General features: G+C 46.7%; 1 protein-coding gene across 2 annotated transcripts; it reads left to right on the plus strand.

Annotated features, from left to right (window-relative positions):
• On the plus strand, nt 1-27730 carry FXR2 (FMR1 autosomal homolog 2). 2 transcript variants are annotated; one of them, XM_004604861.2, is made up of 17 exons: nt 1-505; nt 11778-11830; nt 12196-12289; nt 13438-13509; nt 13600-13748; nt 14677-14770; nt 16647-16763; nt 22597-22767; nt 22977-23055; nt 23663-23772; nt 24417-24503; nt 24772-24994; nt 25128-25325; nt 25411-25611; nt 25705-25800; nt 25929-26029; nt 27031-27730. In XM_004604861.2, the coding sequence occupies exons 1-17, from the start codon at nt 425-427 to the stop codon at nt 27124-27126; spliced, it is 2022 nt and encodes a 673-aa protein (XP_004604918.1). In that variant the 5' UTR covers nt 1-424; the 3' UTR covers nt 27127-27730. The 2 variants fall into 2 exon arrangements, with proteins under 2 accessions (XP_004604918.1, XP_054987908.1); XM_055131933.1 differs by having other exon boundaries at nt 13-166.
• Nucleotides 27731-27939: the final 209 nt, after the last annotated feature.

Genomic DNA, 27939 nt, shown 5'->3' on the forward strand with positions numbered 1-27939 from the left:
CCTCGGGGCTCCGCGCGCGGCGGGCGGGTGCTCCGTGCGCCTGCGCAGTAGGCGGCGGCGACAGGGGGAGGTGGAGGCCGTGGAGCGGCAGCGGCGGCGGCGGCGGCAGCAGCAGCGGGTCCCGGGACTGAGGCAGCAGCCGGGGCGGCGGCAGGCGGAAGCTGAGGTGACGAAAGCAGCGGCGGCGGCGGCCGTTTCCCTCACGGTGGCGGAGACCAAGGCGGCGGCGGTGGACGGGGAGCGCCCCGGCCCCGGCCCCCTGCTCGTTGGCTGTGGCAGGGCCGCCGTGGGGCCGGCCCGGCTCCCGCCCCCCGCGGCTCCCCCTCCCGCGCCTCCTCCGGGGAGACGCCGGGGGCCTGGCCCGGCCCGTACTCAGACCGCTGCTGCTGCCGCCTCCGGGGGAGTCGGAGGCGGTGGCGGAGCCATGGGCGGCCTGGCCTCAGGGGGGGATGTGGAGTCGGGACTGCCTGTCGAGGTGCGCGGCTCCAACGGGGCCTTTTACAAGGTGAGGCGGCGCGCCGACCGGGGACATCCGTCTTTAGCGTAGCTCCCTTTCCCCCGAGAGAGCAGGGAAGAGTGGGATGGGATCGAGCGTTTGCAGGCAAGTCTGACCCTTAGGCTCTTAGACCCACGCTCCCACCCACAGTCCTCCTCCCACCGCTGCAAGTTCCCTCCTTCCTCGTGTTCCTAGCCCCTTGGTTAGCCTGCTTCTACCCTTCCATCTCGGAGTCATGAACACCAGGGCATTCAGCATCGGTCAGGGTCCCTCCCCTCCCCGCAGGAGACCTCCATTTACCCATCGTGGTGACTTTTCCTGTTACCTAGAAGACGTATCTTAAACCTTAACCATCTCTTCCCCGTAGTCCAAGCCCATGAAGAATCCTTTATGCTCCCCAGTTCCCCCTTGGGAAGGCAATCCCATATTAGATTCTCTAATATTCCTCGGAGAGAGCTTTGTCTACTAATTCGGAAGACTCCCTCCACTTCATACATTTTTGTTGCCAACCTTTTTGGAGAAACAGATTTCATTTATGACATTTGGCATCTTTGATCTTAGGTACTCTGGGTTGTACCAGTCTAGCTGCCTCCTAGCCGTAAGGTGGCAGCTTTTCTCCTCTCTCTCACTCCTTTATCCCAAGGCATGCAGCCCAGTGATGGATTTGTATCTTCTGATTTTGACGTCCAGCACGTTGAGATCGTACCTATCATGAAATCAAGAAATGCATGATTTGTAATAGAGGGATTTCATGAGGATTCCCTGTTTTTCTTGAGGTTTCCACTTACCTTTTGACCAAGTCTCCCAATTTGGGAATCAGTTTGAAGAAGGGGACTACCTTTCAGAAGTAATTCTGATCCTCCCTTCCACAGGTTTGATCCTTAGAACTCCTTGTATTTGTGGGGCCGGAGCGATAGCACAGCGGGTAGGGCGTTTGCCTTGCACGCGGCCGACCCGGGTTCGATCCCCGGCATCCCATATGGTCCCCCAAGCACCGCCAGGAGTAATTCCTGAGTGCAAAGCCAGGAGTAACGCCTGAGCATCGCTGGGTGTGACCCAAAAAGCAAAAAAAAAAAAAAAAGAACTCCTTGTATTTGTTTTATCTCATTTGCCTGTTCTGACTCTTGTAGGACGTTCCCCTTCCATCATTTAAATTAAGCCAGAATTTTAACTGGCTTAGAATTTTGACAGTCAAAAGCCTCTTGACTGTCACAAGTGTTTTCTTGTGTAATTTGTTATTTTATTTTATTTTATTATTTTTTGGGGGGGTCACACCCAGCGATGCACAGGGGTTACTCCTGGCTCTTCACTCAGGAATTACTCCTGGCGGTGCTCAGGGGACCATATGGGATGCTGGGATTAGAACCCGGGTCAGCCGCGTGCAAGGCAAACGCCCTCCCCGCTGTGCTATCGCTCCAGCCCCATAATTTGTTATTTTAAATTCCTTTAGGCTTTATGACTTCAATTATCAGAATCTTTTCTGATTCCCCCCTTTTATTAATTTTTTAAATGGAGGAGCATAAATCTTTGTACTCCTTACATCACTTGTGTGAAATGCCCCCCTCTTTCCCCTCAACCTTTTTCTCTTTCAAAGCCTTGGAAATGACATTCTCTGAGTTCTTCCCTATGAAGTCATATCTTACTGTAACTGAAAAGGGGCTTGTACTTGCTTTTGGAACAGAAGATTTCTACACTAGTTTCAATTGATAAAATTCAGTATAGGCAGTTCTTATCCATTTTATATATATCCTTTTTTTGGGGGGAACCACACCCATCAGTGCTCAGGGCTTAACTCCTAGTCCTGTGATGCTGGGGATTGAACTGGGGTCAGCTGTGTGCAAGGCAAGCACATTACCTACTTTCTCCCGGGCTCTCATGCCTCTCTATTTTTGCCTTATTTCCCTTACCAGATTTCTTTATCTTTATATTCCATACCTATAGATACATAAATCTATATTAACTTACTCTCACAATATAGATCTTTGGCTTTATATCCTAATTTTTCTCTTTCCCTGTATGATTCCTCTCCAGGAACCACCTTTTTCCATGCCTGACAAAAGCTTCAGATTGAGTTTTTCTCTATTTTTTTCTGCAAAGTTTTTTTTTTTTTTTTTGCTGGAGGGGGGAAGGGGGGATACCCAGAAGTGTTTCAGGTCTTTTGCTGGTCCCAGTAGTACTTCAGGGACCATGAAGTGCATTGTAGGGATTGAACCTGGACCTGCCTGCATACAGAGTATGCACTCAACCCTTTAAACTGTCTATTTTAACCAGCTTGCATATTTTCTTAATGTTGCACTTTCTCTGTTAGTCTGATCCCAGTAGAACTTTTGTTTTCCTTGTTTTTCCCTTTAATTTCTGATTCTTCCAAGCTTGAATTACCTTTGTTATCGTTCCTCATAATTATGAGTTTTCCCAGGTATCTTGTTCTTCATCTGAATCTACCAACACCCAAAATCTGAGTCCCAAGAAAAGTGATTCTTTGTTTTTTCTTTTTTTTGTGGATTTTTTTCATTTTTGGTGAGGAATGGCATCCCTGGCAATGCTCAGAGGCTGTTCCTGGCTCTTTGCTTAGGAGTGACCCCAGTTAATACTCTGGGCACCATTTGTAATGCCAGTGATTTGAATAAGGTCATGGCAGCCTTAGCCACATGCAAGGCAAGTCCCCACCTCTTATACCATCTCTTGGGTTGAGGAAAAGTGCTCCTTTTTGAGAAGTGGGCCACATACATAGCTATGGTCAGAGTTTACTCCTGGTTCTCTGTTCAAGGATCACTCTTGGAGGTGCTAGGGGTCCAAATGCAGTGTGGAAGATCAAATGGGATCAGTCATATGTAAAGCAAATGCCCTACCCTTTGTACTACCTATCGGGCCCCTTAGTGATTCATAAGATGAGTTTGAGATCAAGTTAGTTTTTTAGTGTGTTCCATAGAGCATGGAAACCAGGGCTGGAGTGGTAGTAAATCGAGTAGGGCCTTGCACGTGGCCAATCCAAGTTCAATTCCTGGCATCCCATATGGTCACCCAGACACCGCCAGGAGTGATTCCCGAGTGCAGAGTTATTAGTAACCCCTGAGCATTGCTGGGTTTGACCCCCCCCAAAAAAAGCAAAAAAAAAAATATATATATATATACATATATATATATATATATATATATATATAAAAACATGGGAACCAAGAACAGTTGGGAAACATTGGTATCCAGTTCAATTTAACTATGTGAAATGGCTGGGAAGGGAGATGTTTCCTTTTCTACATAAAAGAGTCCAGCAGAAAAGCTCTGATCATGAGTAAGTTGGGGACAGAATGCTTAAAGTGGGTCACTTTAGCATTTGTTGCCCCACACTCCAGTTAAAGACAACAGTATATAGCTAAAATCAGATTAATCTTTCTGTTTTTGTTTTGGGGGCATACCTGGCTCTGTTCAGTGTTTATTCCTGGTTCTGCACTCAGGGCTCATTCCTGGCGGGGCTAGGGGCTAGGGGCAGGGGGCCGTATGTGGTGCTGGGGACTGAACCTGGGTTGCCTATGTGCAAGGGAAACACCCTACTCACTGAACTATCTACAGTCCCAGATTAGTCTTTCTTAAGATTTCAGAAAGCCATATAGGTACTAAACTGTTTTGTACTTTATACTTATTTGTGTGTGTGGTTCTGGGGATCAAACTCAAGACCTCACATACAAGACAAGTGCTGTTCTGTTGAACTCTATCCCCAGCCCACTACAGCTTTTATGACTCAGCAAACTTCAATATAGATCATGGAATGTTTATATTGTTTCTAGAGCTATAAATTTAAGAAAATGCCTTTTTTCCCCCATCTTACAGAATTAAGTCCTGTTGTTAATCTTACAGGATGAAACTATAACTGTTAGCTGGGACCTAAATTATTTTGCAGTTATCCCATCAACTTTTCTTTTTCTGTCAGAATTTAAAGGGTTTTTTTTTTTTTTTTTTGAGGGGGGCATACTTAACAGTTAGCAGTGCTTAGGACTTAACTCCTGACTCTGCATTCAAGGATTATACCTGTGTGGTTTAGGGGGACCATATGGAGTGCCTGATTTGAACCCTGGTCAGCTACATGCAAGGTAAACACCCTACTTGCTGAATATCACTCTAACCTTAAAAGTATTCTTTTTTTTGAGGGGTGGGCAATACCTGGCAGTGCACAGTGGTTGCTCTCAGGTCATTATTTGGGGGTTGCTTCTAACCATGGTGGGGGTCCATGTGATTGCCAATAATTGAGCCATCCCTCGCATGTGCTCTGGCTTATTGAGCTATCTCTTTGCCTCATAAGTTTATTTCTTAGGTTGTACTCTCCCAGGTGAAGTATCTGTTCAGCTTGTAAGGCAGTCACCAGATTTTTCACATCTTTTATATTCTAACCCCCGCCCTTTTCTTTTTTATCTTAAGGAATGTACATCATCCTTAGTCTCAACATGTAGTTTGTTTTTTTTGTTTTGTTTTTTTGTTTGTTTGTTTGTTTTTTGCTTTTTGGGTCACACCTGGCAATGCACAGGGCTTACTCCTGGCTCTGCACTCAGGAATCACCCCTGGCGGTGCTCAGAGGACCTGGCGGTGCTCGAACCCGGGTTGGCTGCGTGCAAGGCAAACGCCCTACCCGCTGTGCTATCACTCCAGCCCCTCAACATGTAGTTTTTAATGAGGCTTTTTGTTTTCTTCTAATTCTCCTGTCTTATGAGAGTCCAGGATTTCCAGATGAACTGAAAGTTGAGAATTATTTCTATGTCCTAATTTGAGGAAACTGATGTTCCTAGGAACTTGGGAATCTCTTCTGCTTAGAAACAAGCAGAAGATGGTGTAGAGTTTTGTGGTTATACCCAGCCGTGCTTAGGGGCTACGCTTGACTCTGTGCTTGGAAGTTGTTCCTGGTAGTTCCAGAGATGGGACTAGTTGGCTACATGCAGGGTTCTATTGTAACGCCTGTTCTCTCCTCAGCCTATTCCGAGGCTCTTTTTTTTTTGAGGGGGGGCCACACCTGGTGATGCACTGAGGAATTACTCCTGGTGGTGCTCAGGGGACCACAAGGGATGCTGGGAATCAAACCTGGGTCGGCTGCGTGCAAGGCAAATGCCCTGCCCGCTGTACTATTGCTCCAACCCTTACTCTTAGGCTCTTATTAGGAGGCACTGTTAGGTCAAATTGAGATATGCTTAGGCCACTGAATCAAGTCATTCTCTGGCTCTGACTTCCTAGGGATTCACTTATCTGTGAATGTTCTCATCTGTGTCAGTAAGTCAGTAAGCATGGGCAGAGAAGAATTTAGCGCTTGCTTTCCCCCGACTGAGATCTCCCCCACTGGAGGAAAAGAAGAGGGTGATAATGGTAGAATTAAGGATAGACTGAGTGTGATAGGAAGTTGAGAAAACTTTTGTTATTCTCTATTTGATGGAAAAGAATACTGGAAATCTTGAACAGTGAGTGACTAGGGACCAGAGAGAATCCAGAGATCAAGACTCTTGCCTTTAAAAAAAAAAAAGACTCTTGCCTTGTGTATAGTCCACCTTGGTTCAGTCCCTGGCACTGCATATAATCCCTTAAGTGCAAAGCCAGGAGTAAGTCTGGCATGCCATTAGATAAGTCACAGAAAATAATTAGGGACTGGAGAGGAAGTACAGAGGGTAGTACATTTTCCTTGTATGGGGCTGAGCTAGGTATGGTCCCCTGAGCACCACCAGGAGTGATTCTTGGGTGCATGGCCAGGAGTAAGACCTAAGTTCTGCTGGGTGCAGCCGCCAAATAAAACAGTACTGAACATTGCAAAGTATAACTTCATTAAAACTCTGCTTTTCTTGTTTATTTTTTGTTTGGTTTTTAGAGCCATTACAAGCTGGGCTGGTAGCTACTTTGTGCTAGGGAATATAGTGCAACTCTCTCCCAACCCCAAAACTCTGCATTTTTACCCCTTCCCACAGATGAGTGGGAAAAAAAGGGTGATATTTGCTACCGCCACTTGAGGCTCAACCCTGACACTTAGAATTAGATTTAACTGTATTCTGGGCTGGAGCGATAGTACAGTGGGTAGTAACCCCTGAGCATTGCTGGGTATGACCCAAAAAGGAGAAAAAAAAAAAAGTTAAATGTATTCTCTGTGAATGTGATGTCCAGGAATAGAAATGTCTTCAAAAAAGACTGGCAGTTGATTTTCTGCTCTCTTCCACTCCTTTTATCTTATCCTTAAAATGTTTTGAGACAGAACTTTTTTATAATTTGTTTTAGGTGGTAAGGATCATACTCTTGTTCTCTGTGTCTGTGTTGAGTATGGTTGGAGGATCATGAGGTGCATATGGTGCCCAGTGTTCCTGCGTTAAGAAACTTTAATTTTTTTAATTTAAAAAAAATTATTTTTCTTTGCTTCTTGGGTCACACCCGGCGATGTTTCAGAAAAAAATTTCAATAGACTGCTGAAGAGGCTGGTAGAAGTGATCCTAGAAATCCATACTTTTATTGGAGGGTGAAAAAGGAAAGGGATACTTTAATGAATTAAGAGAAGCACCCAGAAGGGGAGAGGGTAAAATTGCCTCAGAAGACTTGATATTTTTTTTTTCTTTTTGGGTCACACCTGGCTATGCTCAGGGGTGACTCCTGGCTCTGCACTCAGGATTTACCCCTGGTGGTGCTCAGGGGACCATATGGGATGCTGGGAATTGAACCCGGGTTGGCTGCATGCAAGGCAAACGCCCTACCCACTGTGCTATCGCTCCAGCCCCATGCCTCAGAAGACTTGAGTGGAGAATAGTAAGAACTGGTATTGGTAGCTGGCCTCCATCACCACAATTAAGTGAAAATCAGCAGAGAAAGGATAATCTTGGGGCCAGAGAGGTAGTACAGCTGAAAGGGTGCTTGCCTTGCATGCAGCTCATCTGTGTTCAAACCCCAGCATCCCATATAGTCCCCCAGGCACAGCCAGGAATAACTCCTCAGTATTACCGAGTGTGGCCGAAAAACAAAAATGGGTAGTCTTTCCAGCAAATAGTGCTCAAATACCTGGGTATCCATAAGTTAAAACTTAGTTGTGGGATGTCCCAGAAGAATAGTATCAACAGATAAGGTGCTTGCCTTGGTTTGATCCCTGGCAACACTTAGAGTCATTTTCCCCACCCCCTCAGCTTGCTAGGAGTGATCCCTGAGCTCAGAACCAGGAGTTTAGAGCTGGTGTGACTCAAAAAACAAAAATTTAACTGTGGGGGCTGAGGCTATAACAGTGGTAGAAAACCTCCCTTGTGTGTGTGAAGCTCTGCAGTCTATCACCAATTCTGAGGGGGAATAAGATGGGGACTCCCTGTGGAGCTGGGGAGATAATTTGGGGGACTGGAGCAGCAAGCTGAAGGCTGAAGTTCTGTCCCTGGTACTACATAGTTCCCCAGCACTACTAGGAACAATCCTGGACTGCCATGCTAAGAGTAACATTTGAGCACTGATCATTGTGGCCCCAAAAGAAACCCCAAATTTTGGTCCATAGCTTACAAACTGCATAATATTTATTTTGGGTTTTTTTGTTTTGGTTTTGGGGTCACATCCAGTGATGCACAGGGGTTACTCCTGACTCATGCACTCAGAAATTACTCCTGGCGGTGCTCAGGGGGACCATATGGGATGCTGAGAATCGAACCCAGATCGGCCATGTGCAAGGCAAATGCCCTACCCGCTGTGCTATCACTCCAGCCCCAAAACTATATAATATTTTATCAAAATGGATAATAGGCTTAAATATAGCAAAATTGGGGGTGGGCTGAAGAGATGGCACAGAATGTAAGGTCTTGCATGCAGTTGCAGCAGCTGTAACCCTATTCAGATCTCCAGCACCACTTATCATCCCCTGAACACCACCAAAGGTCTCTCCTGAGCACAGAGCCATGGATAGCTTCTGAGCTCCAGAAAAATTCCTAAAAGAGTTGGAGATAACTCATGCTTAACAAGAGACCCTGAGTTCAACACTGGGGACCACATGGCCCCCTGCACATGTATCCACTTCTAGCCTTCATACCTGACACTGCCATTGAACTTTCAGGCCAAATAGAGGAGTTTCCAAGCCCCACAACGCTTTTCCCATTGCTGTATGAGGCTCCTATCTGTTGGCAGAAAGAATATTAGGGCTTGGGAGATAAAAGGCTGAAGTGCATGCTTTACATACAGGAGGCTCCTGTTCGCTGCATTCATGCATACATGGTCCCCTGAACACCACTGGGAGCAAGCCCTGAATACAAAGCCAGGATAGTTCCAGATCATTGTTGTGAGTGGCCCCTCCACATACAAAATAAAGCAGGAGGTGGCTCAGGGACAGCGAATGCCTTACATGTGTGTGGGTCCGCTGTCATTCCCCAAATTAATTTTGGTGTTTGGGCCACATCCAGTAGTGCTCAGAATTTACTCCTGGCTCTGCTCTGGGACCACTCCTGGCAGTTCTTTGGGGATTATGTGGGGTGATGGGGATCGAACCTAGGTTGGCCATGTGCAAGGCAAGTGCCCTGTTCTCTGCACTTTCTGGCCTCCTTGTGTTTCATTCATTCATTCATTCATTCATTCATTTATTTATTTATTGCTTTTTTTTGGGGGGGTCACGCCTGGCGATGCACAGGGGTTACTCCTGGCTTTGCACTCAGGAATTATCCCTGGCGGTGCTCAGGGGACCATATGGGATGCTGGGATTCGAACCCGGGTCGGCCGCGTGCAAGGCAAATGCCCTACCTGCTGTGCTATTGCCCCAGCCCCTCATTTATTTATTTGACCACACATGGAGATGCTCTGGGGTCACTCCTGACTGCACTCAGAAATCACTCCTGGCAGTTCTTGGGGGACCATATGAAATAAATGCCAGTGATTGAGCCTGGGTTGGCTGCATGCAAGGCAAGCATCTTACTCATTGTACTATGCCCTGGCCTGTCTTTGTTAAGATCATAACAAAGGTCACAGTCAAGGTTAGGGACTTCTGCAATTGGGTGTTTGTTTGTTTGTTTGTTTTTTGGCTTTTTGGGTCACACCTGGCAATGTTTAGGGATTACTCCTGGCTCTGCACTCGAATTACTCTTGTCAGTGCTTGGGCAACCATATGGGATGCCGGAAATCGAAGCCCTACCCGCCGTACTAGTACTATCGTTCTAACTCAAACAAATTTTTTATTACTTCAGCCCTGCCTTATTTTTCTTTATAAGCAGGCAGTTTTCACTTTTTGCTACCACTGCTTTTACTCTGTTAGCTGTAAAATCTTTGTGGCCTTGGATAAGGTATAATTCTTAAAAGATCACACAAAAAAACCAAGTTGATAAATCGTACTTTATCAAAATTGCAATCTAATTTTAAGTGTTAAAAGTAGAGAAGATGGAGAAATTGGGATCAGAGAAGACAACTTTAGCTTCCTCAGTGAGCACAGAGGAAACAAGTGGACAAATACCTGTTCTTACCTTTGTGGGAGTTGGATTTTTTGGTTTGTTTGTTAGTTTTTTTGTTTTGTTGTTTTTAACCACCCAGCAATGCTCAGATAATTCCTGATTCTGCATTCAGGAATCACTTTTGGTCTTGGGGGACCATATGGGATGCCAAGGATTGAACCTCGGTTGGCCATGTGCAAGGCAAGCACCTTACTTGCTATACTATCTCTCTGGACGTTTTTCACCTTTGTTAAGATTATAACAAAGACCAAGGTCAGGCACTTATACGAATGTTATATTTTCATACTCTTTGGGGGGGTTGGGCCAAATCCAACTGCTCAGGGGTCACATTTGGCACTGCTCAGGAGACCATATGGGGAGCTGGGGATCAAACCCAGTTTGGCCACGTGCAAGGCAAGCACCTAAGTTGCTCCACTCTTCTCCAACCCTCACCCCCTTTTTTTGTTTTTTGTTTTTTTATGTTTTGGGACATACCTGGCAATGCCCAGGGTTACTCCTGCTCTACACTCAGAAATTACTACTGGTGGCACTCGGGACCACATAGGTGCTGGAGATCAAATCCGGGTCGACTTTGTGCAAGGCATTGCCCTACTTGCTGTTCTATTTCTTCAGCTCCACTATTTCTCCCTTTTTTTTTTTATTCTTAGTGGTCATAGTATAATATTCAGAACTCTCCGTATCTGTTGGACCATGTACATGGCTCGGTGGTAAAGTTTATGCTTTATACATCACAGTACTCTGTACCATACAAAGAAATCTCACATCTGCTAAGTCTAAAACTTGTTTCTGTAAACTATAAACATTTTGTTTTCATTATCCTCTTAGTACTCAAGCATCAAGACACCAAATTTGCTTAGGTCTCTTCACTTGAGAGCTTGACCTCCTCTCTTGGCAGTTCCTATTTTTTTTGTTTGTTTGTTCGGTTTTTTGGGGCCACACCTGACAGTGATCACTCAGGGATCAATCCTTGCAGGTTTGGGGGACTATATGGGGTAGCAAGGATGGAACCTGGGTCTTGGCCACATGCAAGGTAAACACCTTTCCCTCTGTCTTGTGGTTCTGCTCTGGGCAAGTCCTGTTGTGCTCTGAGTGTTCCAGGTCAGCTTCCCATTGTCTCATGGAATATTCTTAGCCTTACTGAATGTTGTGGGTATTTTAATTGAACTCTGGCAAGAGATTTAGCATAATAGGAGGCCTCTGTCAGGACCACAGTAAGCCTGTATTTTCCAAGCAGGGTTTTTTGTTTGTCTTTGTTTTGGGGTTACACCTTGCAGTGCTAGAGGGCCATTCTGGGCACTGTATGGGAGGGTCACTCCCCATGGTCCTCGGGTACCATGTGGTGCCTGGGATCTAACCTGGGCTTCTACATGCAAAGGATGTTCTCAGCCCTTTGAGTTCTCTCTCCTACACCCAAGCAGTTTTGATTCAGGTATTTCCCTTCTACTTAATTTTGGTTTTGGTTTTTGTTTTTGGGTTACATCTGTGCCTCTGCACGCAGGAATTATCCCTGGGGGACCATATAGGATGCCAGGAACTGAACCTGGGTCTGGTGCATGTCACGCAAGCACCTTACCCCTGTATTCTCCTTCCAGCCTGCACTCCCTCTCCCCTTCACCCACACACACTTTTTTAAAGTTTTGGTTTCCCTTCTACTTGATTTCTTGCTTTTGCTTTATCTCTGACCTTGCCAGTGTAGTTTCCTGCCTCTCTCTGCCTTTGTATTCTTCCCATTACAGCTCTCTTGACCCTGTCTTTGGATTGCTCATGTCCCTTCCAAAGTTAGTGTAAGGGCTTCCAAATATCTCTGTTCCCATATTGGCTGAGGTGATGATAAATGTCATTTTCTTTTTACTTTCTTCTAAAATTCATTTTAGGGCTTTGTGAAGGATGTCCATGAAGACTCTGTCACCATCTTCTTTGAAAACAAGTAAGACTTTGGGAATAGAATCCAGCATTATAGGTTCTAAAAGGAGAGTGCAAAAGAGGGGGCAGCTGAATCCCTTGAGGCATGTAATGGGTAGGGGAGAGCTGAGGGTTTGGGGAAAGGGGTTACACAACTTAAATGAATCTCAAGAGTGGAAAGGGATGAAATTTGGTGAGGGCAGGGGCTGTTTGATCTAGTATTTAGATTCTAGCAAGAGATGGAAGCCACCAGTACGGAGCAAGGCCTGGGTTTTAGCCTTTAGTCACTAAGGAAGGTAGCCATTGCCCAGTGGAAGCAGTAAGCCTTTCCTGAAGAAATGGGCAATCATATCAGCCTGATTAGCTTTCATATCACTGTTTTCCTTGCAGCTGGCAGAGTGAAAGACAAATTCCTTTTGGGGATGTCCGGCTTCCACCTCCAGCTGACTATAATAAGGAGATCACAGAAGGGGATGAGGTGGAGGTAAGGGCCATGGAGACCACCTTTTCTAAATGTCCCCTTAATCAGAATTCTCCATCTCCTTTGCCCCGATGATTATCCTAGACTCCTTACTGGTTGGTTCTCTCTCCTTTCTTCCCAAACTTAAGCTTCTACTCCAGCCAGATGGTTTATAGAAAAGTCGTGGGGCTTGGGGGAGCAGAGTGAATTGTGTGGGCTGGTTGGAATAGCTCAAAGGGCCAGAGTGCATACTCTGCATGTGGTATCCTGGGTTTAGTCCCAGCATGGTACTGGGATCTGCTGCATGTAAGGTCTTAACTCTTTTACTAGACTCTCTCTGGTTCTGTTTTTTATGTTTTGGGACACATAGTACTACCCTGAGTTCTGCCGGAGTTTACCCAAAAATCAAAAACAAAAGGTGAATTGCAGCAGTTCATGACTGTTGTTGTCAGTAAAATTCTCATGGAGCTTTCGAGTTTCTGGGGATTCACTTTTCTTCCATTTATAATGTCTAAAATCCAGTATTCTTGATTTTTTTGATACTGAGCCAATTGCACAAGAGATACAGTGCTAAGGCCTGAGCGAGTGATACTTAGGACACTGTATGGTGCTGTGGATCAAACTATGTTCAGTGGAGTACAAGGCATGCACCTTACTTGACCCTATCCTCTAATTTTTAATTAGTATCTCCTTTTTGGTTTCCTTTTTCTTTGTCTAGGGATACTTATGAAGTGTCCTTTTGTGTGTGATTTGGGGAGGAGATAGGTAGTTTGGACCACACCTGGCAGTGCTCAGTGTTTATTCTTGGCTTTGTGCTCAGGAATCACTCCTGGCGGGGTACAAGGGATCATATGGGGTGCCAGGGACCGAATTCAGGTTGACCGAAATTGAATCCAGGTTACAAGGCAATTTGCCTTACTCGCTGTACTTTCTCTCCGGCCCCTGAGGTGTTTTAATGTTCATTCCATTTTTGGTGTTTTTTATTTCATTATTTGTTTTGGGGTCACACTGGCAGTGCTCGGGGACTGCTTTTGTTGGTGCTGGGGCACCTTGTGGTGCATGAACTGGGATCTGCTGCATGTAAGTTCTTAATTCTTGTACCAGACTCTCTGGTTCTATTTTTTGTTTTGGGAAGGTTCTCAATATCTCCTTTATTTTTTATTTCTCTTCAGGTTTATTCTCGAGCCAATGAGCAAGAACCTTGTGGTTGGTGGCTGGCCCGGGTGCGGATGATGAAGGGAGATGTGAGTGATGGTGGAGGCCTTTGGGAGAAATGCTAAAATTCATGCTCTAATCCTGGATAGGTGGGAAACAACTTTTCTTTCTTTTTCTAGTTCTATGTCATAGAATATGCTGCCTGTGATGCTACTTACAATGAGATTGTCACCTTGGAACGGCTTCGGCCAGTTAATCCCAATCCCCTTGCAACCAAAGGCAGCTTCTTCAAGGTTACCATGGCTGTGCCTGAGGATCTGAGAGAGGCGTGAGTTTTATGGATGTTGGGAATAGAGGGCCCTCTTTGCAGCTCTCCTCTGTCCTGTTTTTCCCAGTCCCAGTTTTAGTTTTCTCTGTTGTTTTATTGGCCCCTCTAGTGTGTTTTAATCCTTTTTGTTTGTTTTAGGACCACATCTAGCAGTGCACAGGGGCTCCTCCCAACTCTTGTGGTTGGGGGTTGCTGCTGGTGGTACCAGGGAACCATGTAGTGCTGGGAATTGAACATAAGCTTCAGCATACAAAATGTGTACTCTGTCCCTCTGAGCCATCTCCCCGGTCTCTGGTTTTCAGCCTTTCTTATACCTGTGAGCCAGCACTGGTCATTGTACTGGTAATTAACAAAACAAAGTTAAGCAGCAATAACTGTTTTGTGAAGCAGCCAGAAATTTCTGCACGCTGGTTCTGGTCCATACACTAGCAGTTGAAAACTTCTTGAGCCCCTCATTTTTTTTTTTTCCTCCGTAACACCCAGCAATGCTCAGGGGTTACTCCTGGTGGTTCCTCGGGACCATATGGGATGCTGGGAATTGAACCCAGGTCAGCCACGTACAAGGCAAATGACCTACCTGCTGTACTATTTTACTATTGTTCAGGCCCTGAGCCCCTGTTTCTGGAGGGGAGAGAAGGGAAGGCTATAACTGGGGGTGCTCGGGGTTGATTCCTGGCTTTGTGCTCAGTGATCACTTCTGGTGATAACCAGGGATTGAATACTGGTTGGCCACATGCCTTACCCGCTGTACTCTCTGGGTCCCTCTTGATCCCCTCGTTAAGTATGTTCTTAGTTCCTTTATTTCCTTATCCCATTTCCTCTGTTGCGGTTCTTTCTCTTTTCTTGTTTTCCTTGGTCCCTCTCTTTCCCCAAACCATAGACTGCATTCTATACGCAGTCCTCTGAGCACTTTACCATTTTTCTGCAGCTGCTCTAACGAAAGTGTCCATAAAGAGTTCAAGAAAGCATTGGGAGCGAACTGTATCTTTCTCAACATCACAAATAGTGAACTCTTCATTCTGGTGAGTTTATTTTGTCAAATTTCACATAAGTTGTTCCAACAAGTGTTTTTTCTCCTCCCCTTTTTTGGGAGGTGGGGGCTCTCCTGACTGTGTCTTGAGAACCGTATGTGATGCAAGGTCTCAAACTCAGATCCACCACATGCAAGGCAAGTGCCTTAACCCCTGTACGATCTCTCCAGCTCTCCTTTCAGCCCCTATGCAGAAAGGGAGAAGCTAAAATATGCTTATTTGTCAGGACTTTTGTTACTTCTGACTCCATCTTTCCTTAGCCTTTCTTCTTTTATTTTGTTTGGTTAGTTGGTTTTGGGGATGTGAGGGTTATACCCTACGATCCTTAGCACCATTGGGTATGGCCCTTGGCCCTTGCCACTTCCTGGCATTGCTCAGGATACTATATACAGTACTGGGTATTGAACTGGGGTTGGCTGAGTTCAAGGCAAGCACCTTAACCGCTATGCTAGCTCTCTAACTGCTTAATTTTTTTTTCTTTTTACAATTTTAGGCACTATGGTATATAGCACTACTGCTATATAGTACACTGTATAGCCCCACTCCCCACCCTGGAGAGTCTACTTCCCTCTACCACTGTTCCAATGTCTGTCCTCCAATGTCATCATAATCCCCCTTAACCTCCATGGCAAGCTTCCTACTGAAGACCAGTTCTCAGTTCCTGTTGCGTTTGGGCATTTGTTATTCCCTTACTTTGTTTCTTTCTACTCCATGACTAGAGAGGTCATACTGTGTCTGTCCCCTCTCCTAACTTTACTCAGCACTGTACTCTCCAGATCAATCCAAGTAGTAGTGAATTGCATGAATTCATCTTTTCTTATAGCTGAGTTGTAATCTACTGAGTATACGCACCATAGTTTGTTTATCCAGTTATCTGTTCTTGGACTCTTGTGCCTAAATTTTGTTTTAACCAGTAGTTGTATACAGGGGATTCTTCCTTACATGTTTGGATTTTTTTAGATGCAGTTCCTATCTATACTTGGTCTGTTCTTTCTATCTAAAATCATTCCCATATGCAGATAGTTGCTAGTCCCTTGTGAGACTGACAGTGAGTTTTGTCTTTTCTAGAGTTATTTCATTTTGTATCTTACTTATTTTCCTACACCCAGTATTGCTGGGGGTGGGCTGGGAGCGGGGTCCCTCTGGCGGTGCCAGTATGGTACCAGGTTTGAACCTTGGACTCCAACATGCAAACACATATTCCAGTCCTTTGAGTTATTTTCCTGTCCCTAAGTTGATGATTGATTGATTGATTGATTGATTGCTTTTGCGTGGTGGTGCTCAGGGGTTACTCCTGTCTCTGTACTCAGGAATTAGTCCTGATAGTGTTAGAGGGCTATATGGGATGCCAGAGATCAAAAACAGGTCAGCTGTGTGCAAGGCTAATTGCCCTATCTGCTGTACTATCGCTCCAACCCTGCTAACTTGATTTCTTACCTTCCACATTTTTCAGAGACTCAGACATTCTGATTTGGCAAGTCTTTGGCGCGTGCCTAGCATATAAAGTCGGTCTTGGATTGTTTTATGGAATTCTGGGGCTTTACTTGTCAGTGCTGAGCACTATAACCCCCGAGGGCTACTTTGAGTGCTGCTATGGAGTCTCTCCTGATGGTGCTCGAGACCATGTGAAGTTTTGGACCTCCTATAGGCAAATAGTCTTTTGACTTTGCCAGCTCAAAGTCAGTCTTTTTATTTTTGGGCCACAGCCTGCTGTGCTACAGATCATGCCTGGTGGGACTCAGGGGACCATATGTGGTGCTAGGAATTTAACCCAAGCTGGCTACATGCAAGGCAAACTATACACTCTCTCCAGCCCTTCCAAGTAGTGCATTTTAATGACTTTTTTATTGCTTTTTTTCCCCCCTAGTCTACCACAGAAGCCCCTGTGAAGCGGGCATCCCTGCTAGGTGACATGCATTTCCGAAGCTTACGTACCAAGCTGCTACTCATGTCTCGGAACGAAGAAGCTACCAAGCACCTTGAAGTAAGTTTTAGTTGCAGTATTGGCTCTAGTACTGGGGCTGGGGAGGTGGGCTCTGGGGCCACATTGAGTGTTGTTCTGGGGTTGCTCCTTGCTGTGTTTGGGAGGTTCTGGGCTGCCGGTTATCAAATCGGGGTTGGCCACATGCAAGGCAGCAAGGGTCTTAACCCATGTCCAGTCTCTCCGGCCTTGGCTCTACTTCTTATTGCTGAATGGTATTGGCCTTTATCTCTTTTTTACCCCATCTTCTTGTATTACAGGACCAAGATTAGGTACTTTCTGGGCCATTAAACCTAGCTTGCGTATTTTGCCCCCGACTCCTTTAAAAAGAAGAGCTCTCTGGGGCTGGAGCGATAGCACAGCGGGTAGGGCGTTTGCCTTGCATGCGGCCGACCCGGGTTCGATCCCCGGCATCCCATATGGTCCCCCAAGCACCGCCAGAAGTAATTCCTGAGTGCAAAGCCAGGAGTAACCCCTGAGCATCGCTGGGTGTGACCCAAAAAGCGGAAAAAAAAAAAAAAAAGAAGAAAGAAGAGCTCTGTTAGATTATAGTAGAGTTTTCCCAAGCATCTTTCAGCAGTGGAACACTTTGATCAAGTGAAATTTCATTTTGGGGTCAGGCCTCCCAAGTGGTGCATAGGGCTTGGAGTGATAGTATAGTGGGTAGGCGCATGCCCTGCACATGGTGGACCCATGTTCAATTCCAGCATCACATTCCCAAGCACCACCAGGAGTAATTCCTGATTGTAGAACCAGGAGTAACTCCTGCACATCACCAGGTATAGCCTAAAAACAAAGTAAAACAAAATTAAAATGGGCTGGAGAGATAGTAAAGCAGTAGGGCACTTGTCTTGATGCAGCCAGCCCATTTTCAATCCCTGGCATCCCATATTGTCACCCAAGCACTGTCAGGAGTAATTCCTGAGTACAGGGCCAGGAGTAAGCCCTGAGCATTGACAGGTGTGGTCTGAAAATCAAAATAAAACAAGTTGTGGAGACTGGAGAGATGGTACAGGGGTAAGGAGTTGTCTTGAAAGTGACTGATCCCAGTTTGATCCCTGGCACCATATGATCCCTAAGCACAGCATGCAGCAGCTTCTGAGCTGAGTAGTACTATATAGTAGTACTTATCTACTACTATGAATAGTAGCCTCTATCAATAGCCAATCGTGTCCCCTGTTACTTGGTTACCCATTTTTTTGGAGTCACTCCTGGTGTTGCTTTGGGGCTACCTCTAGCTCAGTGCTGGGCTGTGTAGGGAGTGTTGCTCCTGGTGGTAGTCAGAGGAACCATATAATGCTGGGGATGAACCTCAGGCCTAAGCATGCTAGGCATACACTCCACCCCCTTTGGTTATCTCCCCAAAACCCCAAGCAGATTATGTTTAAGAATCATTTGTATACTGAAAATACCATTGAATATGGAATCCTGAGACTTGTTCTGTCAAATAATTGACTTCTTGCAAATCTTCTGGTGTTTCTGGGTTCTAGCTTCATCTGTGACAATGAGTATTTCTATAGGGCCTTTCAAGTCCTTGCCAGATTTGATCTCCAGCATCTTATATGATCCCCGAGCACCGCCAGGAGTAATTCCTGAGTGCAGAGCCAGGAGTAACTCCTGAGCATCATGGGGTCTGACCCAAAAAGGAAAAAAAAATTTTTTTTGACCATATACGGGTCTTTTAAGTTCTGACATCTTGATAGTTGTTGGTTACCTTTTTGAGAGAACCAAGTACGGGGGTGTGTGTGTGTGTGTGTGTGTGTGTGTCCGTCCTGTGGAACATTACCCAGCCAAGTGGGGGGGTGGGGGGGTGTGTCCATCCTGTGGGACATTACCCAGCCAAGTGGGAGTGGGTGTGTGTGTGTGGGGGGGGGTGTGCGTGTGTGTGTCTGTCCTGTGGGACATTACCCAGCCAAGGGGGGTGGTGTGTGTGTGTGTGTGTGTGTGTGGTTTCTGGTTCTGCACGTAGGAACCTTTTTGAGGGACCAAGTATGGGGGTGGGGGGGTGTCTCCCCTGTGGGACATTACCCAGCCAAGGGGGGTGGGGTGTGTGTGTGTGTGTGTGTGTGTGTGTGTGTGTGTGTGTGTGTGTGTGTGTGTGTGTGTGTGTGTGTGTGTGTTGTTTCTGGTTCTGCACGTAGGAACCTTTTTGAGGGACCAAGTATGGGGCTGGGGGGGTGTCTCCCCTGTGGGACATTACCCAGCGGTGCTCAAGGGTTACTTCTGGTTCTGCACGTAGGAATTAGTCCTGGCAGTACTCTGTGCTCTGGGAACCATATGGGATACCTGAGTTGGCTGTGCGCAAACAAACACCCCAGAATTGATCTTTTTTGTTCTGTTTTGGACCCATTTCCAGCAGTGCTCAGGGCTTACTCCTCAGGAATCACTCCAGAAGGGTCTGGGGGGAGCATATGGGGTGATAGGGATTGAACTTCGGTCAGTCGCAAGTAAGGCAACTATTTGTACTAGTCTGGCCCTGACACTAACAGTTTATTTATTTGGTTTTGGGGTCATACCCACAATGCTGTGGTGGTGCAGTAGGGGCATCAAGTTCTGTTGACTGCACCATCTCTCCAGCCTGACACTGGTAATTTAAAAATCATCATTACCCTCATATAGTACAACTATACCTGTCCTGTTTTCCAATAAGCAGATCTTTTTCATGGTTGTAACGTAGCCTGTTCAACTTTTCTAGGACCTGAGAGTTCTTTACCTTTGTGGTAAAGTATACAAATTTAGTTTCAAGATCTGAAAAATAGGAGTTTAGGGGCTGGACTGATTTGTCTTGCATCTAGGGTCAGTCTCTGGGGCATCCATATGGTCCTGGGAGCCCTGCCAGTAGTGATCCCTGAGCCAAGAGCCCTGAAGTAAGCCCTGAGCATTTCTGGGTATGATTCTCTCCCTACCCACCCACAAAAAAACAAAACAGACTTTTTTTGTTTTGGGGCCATACCTGACTTAGTCCAAACCTGGGACTTCTGCATGCAAAGCATTCTCCCCATCCTGTCAGCTATCTTCCCAGCCCTGAAACATTTTGTTTGATTTGAATTTGGGGCCAGACTTGCTCAGGGCTTTCTTCTTACTGTGCTCAGGGATCCCTCCTGGTTAGGCTCAGGACTGTATGTGGTAGTAGGTGTTAAACTTGGGCCAGTCATGTGCAAAGCAAGCACCCTATTCCTCTGTTATCTCCCTAGCCTCTCTCTCTTTCTTTTGATTGAATCACTGTGAGACACACAGTTATAAAGTTGTTTTTGATTGAGTTTCAGTCATGCAGTGTTCTAATACCCCTTTCATCACTAGTGTACATTTCCCACCACCATTGTCCGCAGTTTCTTTCCTGCCACTCCCTCCCCCAGCCTGTCTCTATTGCAGGCACCTCTCTCTCTCTTTCTCTCTCTCTCTCTGTCCCTCCCTCTCTCTTCCTCCCCCATTTAAAATGTAATTTTAGGGGCTGGAGCAATAGCACAGTGGGAAGGGCATTTGCCTTGCACGCGGCCGACCCGGGTTCCATTCCCAGCATCCCATATGGTCCCCTGAGCACTGCCGGAGGTGATTCCTGAGTGCAGAGCCAGGAGTAACCCAGGTGTGACCCAAAAAGAAAAAAAAATGTAATTTTCAAAATTACATTGAGAATTTTTTCACTCTGCAAGAAGCTTGGATTCTCTTTTGTACACATACCTTTCTTCTCTCCCTCACTTTTTTCTAAATAAATTTTTTTTAATAAAATTGTTTTGTTTCCAAAAAACGTTTATTTTATATAAAGGATAAAAAAAGAAACAACACTCTAAAGACTCCTGTGCCTCCAAGCTATTAAAAAAATAGACATTAAAAAAAATTAAAAGATGGGGCTGGAGAGATAGCACAGCGGGGAGGGCGTTTGCCTTGCACGCGGCCGACCCGGGTTCAAATCCCCGCATCCCATATGGTCCCCTGAGCACGGCCAGGGGTAATTCCTGAGTGCAGAGCCAGGGGTAACCCCTGTGCATCGCCGGGTGTGACCCAAAAAGCAAAAAAAAAAAAAAAACCTTTAAAAAAAATAAAAAGAAATAGACATTTTAAGTCTGTAAATCACTGTAGCTTTTCCTTTTTCCTTTTTCTTTTTTTTTTTTTTTTTTTTTGTGGGGGGTGGCTAGTTTGAGGCCATAGCTGGCTGTGCATACTTTCAGGGATCACTCTTGGTGGTATGGAGGGAACTACATGCAGTGACCAGCAAATCCTGGATTGGCTGTTGCAAGGCAAGCATTTTACTGCTGCACTCTCAGAATTTCTTCTTTTTTCTTTTTGTTTTGGGTCACACCTGACTGTGCTCAGGGATTACTCCTGTATCAGTGGTCAGAAATCACTACTGGTGGGGCTCAGGGGACATATAGGGGACCATATAGTGTACCAGGGATCAAAGTAGGCAGGTGCCCTACCCACTGTATTATCTGGTCAACCCCCCCTTTTTTCTTAAATCAGTGATTTTATTCGGGGCCACACCCAAACTACTCCCATCCAGAGGTTATTCCCAGGTATCCTAGGGAACTATATGGTGCTGGGTGTTAAACTTTGGCTTCTAGCATATAAACCATGTGCTCAGCCCAATGAGATATTTCCCTGGCCCTAAATGAGTAATTTTTTTTGGAGGGGGGGGACAAGGGTATTTGAGCCATACCCGACTATGCTTAGGGCTCATTTGTGGCTGTACTCAGGGATCACTCCTGAGTTCTGGATCCAAATCCATTCTTGGCTGGATTTGAGGGGGCCATATGGGGTGCCAAGGATTGAACCTAAGTCAGCCATGTGTTAGGCAAGTGCCTTAACAGCTATACTATCTCGCTGGCCCCCTAAATAATTTTTGACACCTTTTTTTCGGGGGCGTGGTAGAGGGTATTTAGGGCTTACTCCTGGCTCTACTCAGGGATCACTCTTGGCGGCAGAATGTATGGGGATGGAACCTTTCTCTTCTGTGTGCAAGGCAAATGCCCTACTTGCTAAACTATCTCTCCATCCCCTATTCCTAGCTTCATACTTTCTATTGTACTCCAGGTTTGATTTTGCTTCTTTTTTTTGGGGGGGGGTCACACCCGGCGATCACAGGGGTTACTCCTGGCTCATGCACTCAGGAATTACCCCTGGCAGTGCTCAGGGGACTATATGGGATGCTGGGAATAGAACCTGGGTCAGCTGCATGCAAGGCAAAACACCCTACCCGATGTGCTATTGCTGCAGCCCCCTCCAGGTTTTATTTTGGAAGTTGGCATTAGTTTGGTCAAGTAATAGTTCCTATACTTGTGAAATACTTGGTGAAATTTTCCCACCAACCTTACTAATCTTTTCGAGCAGTTTGGGAAAGAAGTAGGTCAAATGTAATTGACCAAGGGGCAAATAGTGGTTTATTTAGCATCTCAAAACTAGATTTGGAACTTTGGCCCAAAGTATCCACATTGTGTCTTCTCCACTAAGACAGTGGTATTTGAAAAATGGAAATAGAATGAAAGTTACTGAACTCTTTTTTTTTTTTTCTTTCTGGGTCACACCCGGTGATACTCAGGGGTTACTCCTGGCTCTGCACTCAGGAATTACTCCTGGCATTGCTCGGGGGACCATATGGGATGCTGGGAATTGAACCCGGGTCGGCCGCGTGCAAGGCAAACGCCCTACCCGCTGTGCTATCTCTCCAGCCCCGAAAGTTACTGAACTCTTAATGCAACTCCACATGATGGTCAGTGTTGTTTAGGGTCATTCTGGCTTTTTTTCATACACTTTTCTTTGAAATTATGCAAAACACCGGACACATGGGCAGGTGTTCTGAGATTCCGCCACTAGAATTCCTACAGTGCTTTTTTTCTTTCAGACAAGTAAGCAATTGGCAGCAGCATTCCAGGAGGAATTCACAGTGCGAGAGGACCTAATGGGCCTAGCAATCGGGACTCATGGAGCCAATATCCAGCAGGCCCGAAAAGTACCTGGAGTGACTGCAATCGAGTTGGGTGAAGAAACCTGTACTTTCCGCATCTATGGGGAGGTCAGTAAAAATATGTCATCTGGGTTCCTTAGGGCATAGAGAGAGAGAGGAAAGGGTGTGGTAGAAAGGAAACCTGAGTCAGGGGCCATGATCCCCCATCCCTGTCTTTGGTGCCAGCACATTTCCCAAAGACAGTATAGCAGTAAAAATATTGTTTGCGATCGGTAGCCTCTGTTTTAGTAAAAGCTGCATAATCCTTTCCCCCTAAGACTCCTGAGGCCTGCCGACAGGCCCGAAGCTACCTTGAATTTTCTGAGGACTCTGTTCAAGTACCCAGGAACCTGGTTGGTGAGTTGGAGGTGGGGTGAGGATGTGTGTGGTGAGGTGTGTGTATCTAGAGGGCAGATGTGAAATTCTCTCAAGTGATTCTGGACTTGGCACTTCAGGCATAATTCTAGTTTTACAAGTGTAGCAGTTGAATTGACAAAAATGGAAAAGCCAATTTTTAGGGATTTTATATTTTGTCTTTTGAAGACTAGAAACCTGGTAGCAGAATAAATTAAGCAGAATCAGAGCCCGGAGCAATAGTGCAGTGTGTAGGGCCTTGCATTGGCCAACCCAGGTTTGATCCCCAGCACTCCATATGTTCCCCCCAATCCCTGCCAGGAGTGATCTCTGAGCACAGAGCTAGGAGTAAGCTGTGAGCATTGCTGGATGTGCCTTCCCATCTCCCCCAAAAAAAACCAGAATCCATATATAGAAATGGAAAGATTGTTTACCTAGAGGTGCTGGTAGCTACTCTCACTGCAGTGCTAGGGCCATTTTGATGGCGTGCTCAGAAGACTGAGGATTAAACCTAGGGCTCCTCTAGTAAATCATGCACTCCAGCTCTCTGTGTCATCACCCTTGCCCTTGTTTATTTTCCAAAAGTCCTAATCCTCCTTTACTCATACAGGCAAAGTGATTGGAAAGAACGGGAAAGTGATCCAGGAGATTGTGGATAAATCTGGTGTGGTGAGGGTTCGAGTGGAAGGTGATAATGACAAGAGGAACCCCAGAGAGGAGGTATGGAGCAGCTTCATCTAATAGTGATTTCTAGAAATAGGTGGGATTGTTCTGAAAGCCATTTGAGGGCTGGGGTTCCAGGAGAAAGAGCATACATTTTGGTTTTCGCTTAGCAGTGGAGTCAGAAAGATCCCACTGGCTGGACTACTCTCAGAGGATGGGTTTTAGTGGTTTCATTTGAGGGGACTTGGGATAGCTTAGTATCTTGTAGGCCATGAATTAAATTCCTGGAAACACCCCATAGGCACTGCCATTTGAGATTCCTGTCATCCAATAAAGTATGCAATTGTAGGGCCTGAATGATAGTAAAGTGGGTAGAGTGCTTGCTTGCCTTGCACACAGCCAACCCAGGTTTGATCCACAGAACCCCATATAGTCCCCTGAGTCTACCAGGCATGATCCCTGAGTGCAGAACCAGGAGTAAACGAAGTTTCACCAGGCATGGCACAAAACAAAAACAAAAATATGTGATTGCTTGCCCATGAATCATGTAAGCGTGGGAGTAATGCAGCCAAAGGAAGAAAAGCATCTCAGCAGCACAACCAAGTGTACGGAGCTGCTCCTCCCTGCACTAACAAAGGGAAGGGGTAAAAAGTCTTTCATATGACTCTTGTGACCCATCTTTCCTTTTCTCTGCTCTCTAGGGAATGGTTCCCTTCATATTTGTTGGCACCCGAGAGAATATCAGCAATGCTCAGGCTCTGCTGGAATATCATCTCTCCTACCTACAGGTATACAAGCCAGAAACCTAAGCAGGGGACAGCTGGGCATAGCAAGGGGACGAAGATTGCTGGTGGAAAAGTTGGGAGTTGTCTTGCCCACTTGTTCTCAGTAGGAACAGGAATTGTTGGTGGAGATTTGGCACTGTGAACTTGATTCAGAATTTTCCTTGTTTTTGATACTCAGAGTATTAAATATATAAGAATGATCTGGGTGGAGAAGCTTGAAAGGAACAATACTCTTTGATTGTACTGTATCTTTCATCTTTTACCTACTCAGGAAGTGGAGCAGCTTCGCTTGGAGAGGCTACAAATTGATGAACAGCTTCGGCAGATTGGGCTTGGCTTTCGCCCTCCAGGAAGTGGGCGGGGCAGCAGTGGCAGTGACAGAGCTGGATATACCACTGATGAAAGCTCCTCCTCCTCTCTCCACACCACGCGAACATATGGTGGCAGCTATGGGGGCCGTGGCCGAGGCCGCAGGACAGGTGGTCCTTCCTATGGTGAGACAGCCTTGGAAAAAGGAGGCAGCCAGTGGTGGAGGCCAGATGGAATGGAGGAGGTCTTTGAGTTTGGGGGCTGTAATAGATGCCCAGGAGAGGGCACTGGCTTGATGAACACTACTCTGTTCTTTAGGTCCCAGCTCAGACCAATCTACAGCTTCTGAGACTGAGTCAGAGAAGAGGGAGGAACCCAACCGAGCTGGGCTGGGTGACCGCGATCCCCCAACGAGGGGAGAAGAAAGCAGGAGGCGGCCTATTGTGGGCCGGGGCAGGGGCCCACCACCGGCCTCCCGGCCCTCCTCGAGATACAACTCTTCATCCATCAGCTCAGGTGCCAGTATCGGGGTTCCAGGTTCACGACCATTTGCCAAAGGAAAGATACTCATCTGACTCTCTAATCCTTTTCCTTTACCCAGTGCTAAAGGATCCAGATAGTAACCCCTACAGCCTACTGGACACCTCTGAACCAGAGCCCCCAGTTGACTCAGAGCCAGGGGAACCCCCACCAGCAAGTGCAAGGCGACGCCGCTCCCGTCGCCGCCGCACCGATGAAGATAGAACTGTCATGGATGGAGGCTTGGAATTGGAAGGGCCCAGCATGACAGAGAATGGCCTGGGTAAGAGGTTGGTCTGGGATTTCAAAACTTAGAGTTGGACAGGAATGGAAAGTGAGAGAGCAGATGGGTGACTTCTCTTTTCCTGCCCCATAGAAGATGAGTCAAAACCCCAGCGCCGTAACCGAAGTCGCCGTCGCCGTAATCGTGGTAATCGGACTGATGGTTCTGTCAGTGGAGATCGGCAGCCAGGTCAGCTAACACTGGGGGCCGAAATACTTCCTCAGCCGAAAAAATAGGATGGCTCCTACCCTGTGAAAAACAGGGCTTTCTAGTTGTCTGAGTTGTTTTTAAAACTTTTGCTCTTCTACCTCCCCCAGTGACAGTGGCTGACTATATCTCCCGGGCAGAGTCTCAGAGCCGCCAGCGGCCTCCCCTGGAACGCACTAAACCCTCAGAGGATTCTCTTTCAGGACAGAAGGTAAGCAACAAGAAGATAGAGCTTCACCTCACTGCCTTGCCTTTGTTCTTCTGGAACAGATGCAAAATTCCCAGATTTTATGGAGGGGCCTCAGTGATAAAATAGCTGGTAGGGGTTTGCCTTGCACATGACTGACCCAGGTTCAATCTTGACACCCTGTATGGTCCCCCAGCCCCCACCAGGGAGTAAGCCCTGAGCACTGCCAGGTGTACTGCTGCCCACCCACTCCATGCCCCCACTCAAAAAAAAAGTTTTATTAAATTGCAGAGAAGTCTGTGATAGTCTGGACTGTTTTTAAGACTAGTGGAATGTTTGCATAAAAAAGAGGAGGGGGAGGGGGCTGGAGCGATAGCACAGCGGGTAGGGCATTTGCCTTGCACGAGCCCACCAGGGTTCTAATCCCAGCATCCCATATGGTCCCCTGAGCACCGCCAGGGGTAATTCCTGAGTGAAGAGCCAGGAGTAACCCCTGTGCATCGCCGGGTGTGACCCAAAAACCAAAAAAAAAAAAAAAAAAAGGAGGAGGAGGGGGGCTGGAGCAATAGCACAGCGGGTAGGGCATTTGCCTTGCACGCAGCTGACCCAGGTTCAATTTCAGCATCCCTTGTGGTCCCCTGAGCACTGCCAGGGGTGACTCCTGAGTGCAGAGCCAGTAGTAACCCCTCTGCATCGCCAGCTGTGACCCAAAAAGAAAAAAAAAAAAGAGGAGGGGCTGGAGTAATAACAGTGGGTAGGGTGTTTGCCAACCCGGGTTTCGATTCCCAGCATCCCATATGGTCCCCTGAGTACCGCCAGGGGTAATTCATCAGTGCAGAGCCAGGAGTAACCCCTGTGCATCACTGGGTGTGACCCAAAAAGCCAAAAAAAGAGGAGGAAAATTTGCTTGTTCTCTAGATCCTTGTAATCCTGCCAGGAGAGGGGAGGGCACCTGTGGGTTAGGGAATGTTAGTTACTACAGGAATTACTACTGACTTTCTCCCTCTATTCTTTTTCTCTCCTAGGGTGACTCTGTCAGCAAGCTTCCTAAGGGCCCCTCAGAGAATGGGGAGCTCTCTGCCCCTCTGGAGTTGGGTAGTTTGGTGAATGGGGTTTCATAAAACCTCCATCCCACATCCCTCCCTTCTCCATATCGCTTGCTGCCCAACACCATGGCCCTCACAGGCCCAACTGACCTGCGCTGGAGCTGCTCTTATCTAGGGGGGAGGGGGGTGGCACAGCAGCTTGGGTACCCCCCAACCTCCTGGAGATAGTGGAGGGGTGTGTAACAGGGTCATACCGACCTCCCTCTTGTCCAACCTACCCCCAGGGTGAGGGAGCCTCTCTCCTTCCCCATCAGACTGGATGTGCCTTTATCCTCTAATGCCCCAATCTCTCTGAACACCCCCATTCTCCACTTGGTGGGGGGATGCCCCTTGACCCACCCAGATTTGACAGTTCAGGGGGGCTCCCCTGCTATCCCTCCTCCCATCCTGTACCCCCCATTTCTGGGGCCTCATCACTGTGGAAGACGGGGATAGTAAGGGTATATAAGTGGGTGGGAGGCATGGGGAAGGTTTTGGAGTAGAACCAGGGGTATGTATGAAGAGGGGGTGAAAGGTCCCCCAGGGCTGGGGAGACCCATCACCTTGTCTGGTGGATGAGAAGGCGTATTTATTTTTCACTGTACAGTATTTAAAAAAGAGAATAAAAAATCCAAATGGCTTTCTGTTCCTGTGGTTTCTTGGTCCATCTGTTTCTCTAGGACTCACCCGCCCTGGTGTCTGGCCAGTTCCTTTGTTTTGGGGCCACACCGGTGATACTACCGGCTTTGCACTGGCTCTGCACTTGGGAATTACTCGTGGCAGTGCTTGGGGGACTTTATGAGGTTCCTGGGATTGAATCTGGGTTGGCCAGTGTTCCAAAAGTAGTCT

The sequence above is a fragment of the Sorex araneus genome, chromosome 3, assembly GCF_027595985.1.
Source record: "Sorex araneus isolate mSorAra2 chromosome 3, mSorAra2.pri, whole genome shotgun sequence".
NCBI classification, from domain to species: Eukaryota; Metazoa; Chordata; class Mammalia; order Eulipotyphla; family Soricidae; genus Sorex; species Sorex araneus.

Excerpts from the sequence above, each read along its gene's own strand:
- FXR2 (XM_004604861.2), top strand. The coding sequence starts at position 425 with ATGGGCGGCCTGGCCTCAGGGGGGGATGTGGAGTCGGGACTGCCTGTC. Across the intron at positions 23,056-23,662 it reads AGTACCCAGGAACCTGGTTG|GCAAAGTGATTGGAAAGAAC; the intron begins GTGAGTTGGAGG and ends TTACTCATACAG. Across the intron at positions 26,030-27,030 it reads ATTCTCTTTCAGGACAGAAG|GGTGACTCTGTCAGCAAGCT; the intron begins GTAAGCAACAAG and ends TTTCTCTCCTAG.